The sequence below is a fragment of the Alligator sinensis genome, unplaced genomic scaffold, assembly GCF_000455745.1.
Source record: "Alligator sinensis unplaced genomic scaffold, ASM45574v1 scaffold387_3, whole genome shotgun sequence".
Lineage (NCBI taxonomy): Eukaryota > Metazoa > Chordata > Crocodylia > Alligatoridae > Alligator > Alligator sinensis.
Window position 1 is genome coordinate 39,021 of NW_005843027.1, and position 6,489 is coordinate 45,509.

The 6,489-nt window shown below is 48.4% G+C and overlaps 1 protein-coding gene across 8 annotated transcripts in view; it reads right to left on the minus strand.

Moving 5' to 3' along the window:
• FRMPD3 (FERM and PDZ domain containing 3) overlaps positions 1–6,489 on the minus strand; it is a 155,099-nt gene that overhangs the window by 20,981 nt on the left and 127,629 nt on the right. For all 8 annotated transcript variants that reach the window (XM_025193214.1, XM_025193213.1, XM_025193212.1 and 5 more), the window contains one exon: positions 2,196–2,340. In XM_025193214.1, coding sequence (XP_025048999.1) covers positions 2,196–2,340 — 145 coding nt within the window. The remainder of the gene's footprint in view (positions 1–2,195; positions 2,341–6,489) is intronic.

Sequence of the window (6,489 nt, forward strand, 5' to 3'; positions counted from 1 at the left end):
CGGCCGGCAGAAGGGGGGGCGGAGCCATGTGCTGCTCGGGACTGACCAGCGCAGGTAGGGGAAAGTGCAGCTAACCCCCCTGCTGCTCTGGCTGGGCTCATCCTGTCCCGAGAGGCACATGGCTGCTCCTCTTCCCACACAGACTGCGTCGGCAAGGTCAAGCTGATGCAGTGCGTGTGGGAACCTTGTCCCTTCCCCAGCCCTTCAGCAGCCATTAGGAAGCTGCTGAGGGGCTGGTGGAAAGACAAGGGGTGGGAATGAAAGTAAACAGTGTTTACTTTCATTTCCATTGCAGCACCACGGGCCAGAGAAAACGGCTTGGCGGGCCACATGGCAGCCCACAGGCCGTATGGTAGACAAGCCTGCTCTACATCTTGGCTGGCTAGTGGCATTCTGGGGAAGGAGGGCTGGGGTTGCAAGGCTATGGGCTCACTCTCCCTTCTTTATGTGACAGGGACATTAGACACTAGGGCTGTGCGAGGCTTCACACAGAGCTTCGGATCTGGAGAAGCTTCGGACCCTTTGGGGTCAGAAGCAGCACATCCAGGTCAAAGCGCTGGCCTTGTTAGGCTTCCCAAAGTGGTTTGGAGCTTCCGAAATGCTTCGGAGCTGCCTCAGAGCCACCTCGGAGATCAGGCCATAGGGTATAATAGGGAAACAATAAAATATCTATAACTTTGTTGTTTTTTTGTCTGATTTGGATGAAATTTTCAGGGGTGGTAGACTCTGCAGAGAGGATGAAGCCTGCCAAGGTTCAAGATTGGTGCAGAGGCTTGTGGGGAACAGCATCCCAAATTCTTGAAAGCAAAACTCATGTCTCATCTAGGCGTTACAACATAGTGGGGTGAAAACTGCAGGAGCGGTAGCTCTTACTGAGGCCAGAAAGCCTGCCAAGTTTCAAGAAGATCAGTGCAGGGGTTTTGGGGCAACTATACCCCAAATTCTTGAAAGCAAAACTCCTGTCACGTCTATGTGTTACAACACAGGGGGGTCAAAACTGAAGGAATGGTAGCTCTTACTGAGGCCACAAAGCCTGCCAAGTTTCAAGAAGATCGGTGCAGGGGTTTGGGGGGAACTGCACCTCAAGCTCTGGACAAGCAAAACTCATGCCATGGGTACTTGTGGTACTGACTGTCTGTCTTGGGGCGGGTTGGGGAGACACTACTGCAGGCCTGGCTGCTAAACTGCTGTGTTACCAGTTACCAATCAATCAATCATGATTCACTCAGGGACCTGGGACTCAGGGACCAGCTCAATACACAGGACCTAGCTACTACATAACGACTTAAAGAGCATCAATTAGCACCTACAAAACCAGGCTAAGGAGAGGAAAGAATCAATACAGACAATCAACTGCCCCAAGACAGACACGGTCGTGGCACGAGTTTCTGTCAGCAGCTAGGGGTGCAGGGCCACAGAACCCGCCTGCACCGATCTCCTCCACAGCTGGCAGGCATCGTGGCCACAGCAGGGGCCACCATCCCTGCAGCTGTCACCCCGCTGCACCTTAACACACACTGTCATCCATGTCACGAGTTTTGCTTGTCTGCAGCTTGAGGTGCAGTTCCCCCCAAACCCCTGCACCGATCTTCTTGAAACTTGGCAGGCTTTGTGGCCTCAGCAAGAGCTACCACCCCTGCAGTTTTGACCTCCCTGTGGTGTAACACATAGACATGACAGGAGTTTGGCTTTCAAGAATTTGGGGTACAGTTGACCCCAACCCCCTGCACCGATCTTCTTGAAACTTGGCAGGTTTCATGCTCTCAGCAGAGGCTACCATCTCTGCAAGTTTCATCCAAATTGGACAAGAAACAAAGTTATAGATATTTCATTGATTCCCTATTATACCCTACGGCCGGATCTCCGAGGTGGCTCCAAAGCTTCGGAGCCACTTCGGCCGGATCGAGGCGGAAACTCGGTCCAGAGCTCCAGATCAGATCGTGGCCATCTGAAACGGCCGAATCCGAAGCCGGATCGGATCACTGCCGACTCACACAGGCTTATTAGACACACTCCGCTTGAGGCAAGGCCTAGCTGGGTGGGATTGTCTCCCCAGCTCAAGCCCCAGAGGGTTGTGGCTGTGGTCTCCCTCTCTTTTCTTTAGGCCATAGGGATACTAGGGACTCTCCATTTGTGTCAAGGCCTGGCCTATGCTATGGGGAATGGGCCCACAAATAGCAGAAGCTGAAACATACCTGCCTTGATAATCTGAGGAGGTGGCGGCTGACTGGGAGGCCGAGAGAATATCATCTTCTTGGAGTCCACCAGGAGCCGGCAGTAACCTGCTATCAGGCAGGCGAAGTTGGTGGCTTCAGGCCACTCCATCAGCAGCACTAGGGGCTGGAAAAGAAGGTAAGGAAAGTGTGTAAGAGGGGTTACAGATTAACAAAGCAAGCAGAGAACTCTGAAGGGTGTGGCATTTGACAGCCCATATTTCAGTCTTTCCACATGGGAGAGGAATGCTACCTCAGCACTTCTTACCCCTGTTTATTCCCTCAACCCTTTGTACCACCACACACCCCAATGACCCTAGGCACACAACTAAGCTTTATAACCAGTGTGACTGATGGCTCCTTCCCTTTATGCCCAAACAATAGAAGTAGGTGAGTGTTCTCATTGTATTCATACCCATCTACAAGTCCCAGTGTTAAAAAAAAGCCACAAGGAGCTAGATGGACCCACAGAAACACAAGAATATTGGACTGGAAGGAACCTCCTGCTTCATGGAATCCAGTCCCATGAAAACTGCATGACCTTCCTAATAAAGTAGATCCTAGCAACAAACTTCAGGAATGACTAGGACTAATGACTGGCCCCTCCTAGTCCATGGGACAGATATACTTCTAACCTCCTAGACAATTACATCTATGCCTCAGGAAGCATGGGTTGCCATTTCCTTTGAGAGGAACATTTGTTTTTATATTAAGAAAGGTTTAATCCCTACTTAATGGGAAAATTAGATACGATCTCAGTTTTTGTGTATTAAATTTAGCCCCTTCAACCTTAATGTGATAAAACTTACAAGGTTCCTCAATTCTCTCTCCCCCCTATGATGCTAGGAAGAGGCTGTTGTTAGGAGCAGGCTTTTATTTCTATCTGCAAATGTAAGGCTTTGTCACCCTGGCAGAGACGGCTCTCTAGTGTTGACAGGCAGAGCACTTAGTTACAATCACACAGCTTACCCTGGTTCTGAGCAGCTCAGCTGGGGCAAACAATGTCTTTGCTTGTATGCACCAGAACTTGCACAGTTGTAGCTATGCTGTGGTTGGCTGGAGAGACCCCTAGACAGTGCCTAAGACTGACCAGTCCACACAAAGTCACTGGTAGATATTCCCTGCAGAGTTCACTCTGGTGCTTTCTTGGCACCATCCATGTGCTTGGCTTTCTTGGCTGACATCCATGTGCAAAACCCTCTGACCTAGTTTGCTGGTGCTTTAAACTGAGACAAGTTGATTTATGAGGCTACAAGAAAAAACTCCAACAACCTTTGAGCACTACTTTTACTTAGACTAGGAACTTGGTTGGAATACAGGCTCATCCACTTGAGTGCTGACAGACCTCCACAGCCTTCTCTCAAGTCCCCTGTGTGCCCAGAAGGGCAAACAAGTTCTCCCACAAGTCAGTTGGAAATGGTCACTGCAGCACAAAGAACAATGGGATATTTCTCCAGTGCTCCTAGTAACACACACAGGAAATGAAGCCAGGAGCAGGGATGCAGGGAGCAGGGTGGGCATTCTTTCTGAGCTGTCATTTACTCAGGGGCCACTAACTGCTCAAAGACTTAATTTTATTAGGCACGCCCATCCTTCATATCCACTCCAGGACATGAACCCCACAGCAAGGTAGCTCCCTGCGGTGCATGGCCTTCTCAATGAGGTGGCCTCCAGGTGAGCCCAGGTATGAGAGAGGACATCTCAAGCTTTTACTTCTCCCTCTATTAAACTCTTCTTCAGTGGAGAAACAGTGAGTACACAGTAACTCATGTCCATCTTTCCAGTTTGAGTGATCACACTTGGGCTAACCACACCTGGGCTAACTAGAGTGCTACGGCACAGATACCAGTCACTCAAGTTATTTGTGTGGTGACCCATACCCATCTCTAGAGCAGAGCAGTTCATGAAGTTTTAATGGAAAGCAAACTAATGAGCAATGCAAAGAAGAGCTCATCTCATTGCCCTCCAGAACATAAGAAAAACCTCGTGTCATAGCCTACTCCATAATAGCTGGATGAGGCCATATACTCCACTGACCACAGTAAGACTCAAACAGTGAGGGCAGGAGGTGACTTGATACCTCTGGGATAATAAGGCATCTAAATGATGATGATGATTATTATGCCTAGTACCATTTGCTTCCAGAGGCCCAAAGGTAATAAAAAAGTTAACAAGCTAAACACGCAAGGCCAACAAAGGTGGGAAGAGAAATACAGAATTACAGTGACTTAACCAAAGTCAGACAGCCAGTCAGTGGCAGGGCTGGGATAGAATACAGGTCTCCTGATTCCTGGTCATGTGTCCTAGCTGCCCAACAGCATTGCTTCTTGGAAACCATGAACGTCCAAGCCAATACAGCAGGCTTTATTGGTTGGCTGTACCTGGAAGCACCCGGCCTCACACACTTAGATGGCTGGGGAGCTGCCAGAGATGTAGTGGTGTTGGAGTGATTTGATATACTCGTGGTTCCTAAGTTATGAATTGAACAGGAGCCATCCTGCCTCAGAAGAAGTCTGATGGTGACTTCTTTATCATCTCCTCATAGCCTCCAGCAGAGTAGGGAGTGAAGCAGTGGGCACAAGGAATGGATGACATTATGCTTTCTTAAAGCAAACAAAGCTGGGTCTAAAGATATCCAGCCCCATGTGGGGTGAGTGGCTTCAGGACCATCCTGTTTTCCTGCTTCATAGTATAACAGATGGTTTCCAATGTCTATTGACCTGTTTAGCACTAGTGCTCAGTACGGTTCACTGATTGTGAATGTTCTCCCTGCTCAGTTGGTGAGGAATTACCATCCCATCCTGGCAGATGTTGACCTGGCCTCAGTTATGCACATACTTGTCCCCTCTGCTCCCTTGAACTAAGCCACGCATTCTACCATGGTGTCAAGCCACCAGCCCTTAGGAAGAGAAGAAATAATGCTGTTTAGCTCTGAGCTTTGCTTGAACCAGGCCGGGGAACTTCACTGAACTTCAGCTGTAAAGTCCATGGTGGAGTAAAAATGTTGGCTCAGCCACAACTGTACAGCTCTCTTAACAGGAATGAAAGACATAGGATCAAACAAGGGTCTTTACCATCAGCACGTTCTTGTTTCCCTCACAACAGTTAGTTTCACCATGGTTACACATAATATGGTCACAAACAATAATGATTATAAGGTGGAAATTTACCCTGCCTTCTGCACGAATAATAAAGCCAAGATTAGATGAAAAAACATTGAGAGAGAAACAAGAGAAAGAAAGAAAAGAAGCAGATTCATCTTACAGCACAAAGGATCTCAATTCTTAACAGGAGACACATGGAAGGAATGTGTCTTTAGCCCTGCTCTTAGCTGTGGTCCAGAGCAATGAAAGACAGGCACATGCTGGTTGCTTTGTACTGTATGAAGTACCCTTGAGCCTAGGCCTTTTCACCAGGGTTTAGACTTCCAAAGGTTTTTACATCTTCTGCTGAGTGAAGGAGCAGCCTTTTTTTTTATTGCAGTCTGTGACAGTAGTAATTGAAAACTACTGACAAAAATGAAGTGATTGAGATCTGAATGAAGCAGAATCAACTGTCAGCACCTGACAATGCTAAGGGAGGGGACAGGATAATATAGTTGTTTAACATAAAACTCAAATACCAGATTCTGGTGCCCTCAGAAAGCACAAAGGGAGACAGATTCTGGTTATAAATTATCAGTAGAGAATACTTCTTCTGAGGACGAACTCCCCTGGCAGGCAGATGGTAGAGCTGACCCTAGCACAGAGGGGTAGCTGCAGAGGGAGGGAGAAAGGCCCAGGTAGACATGAAGGCAAGGCAGGTCTTCTGGTCTTAAGAGATGCCAGGGCTGGCACACACAAAACCCAGGAGCTGTCATGAGTTCCCCAGTACCCCTTCATGCCTTTCTGTCACGTGGGCTAGGGACAGATATTACATATAAGCTGGTTTAAGTGATCAGAAACTGGTTTAAAACTGTAACAGAACAGATATCCAGTGCACATAAACCAATTTGAAAATGGCTAAAACCGGTTTGAGATAAACCTGGTTGAATGTAATATCAGATTTAACTGATTTGGGTCAAACCAGTTTATGCAATGTCTGTCTCAGACCCCTTGCTGGTTTAAGATAAACTAGACTCCCCCAGCATCTCAGCATGCTCTCTGGGCTGAGCGAGGCTCTCTGTTCTACAGCAGGGCTGGCCCCTCTCCTCTGCTCCCTGGCTGGAGCTCTGGCAAAGACCGAAGACACGGCAGGGTCTGCCTGGCCTCCCCCTGCCCTACCCTCCACCCCCTTC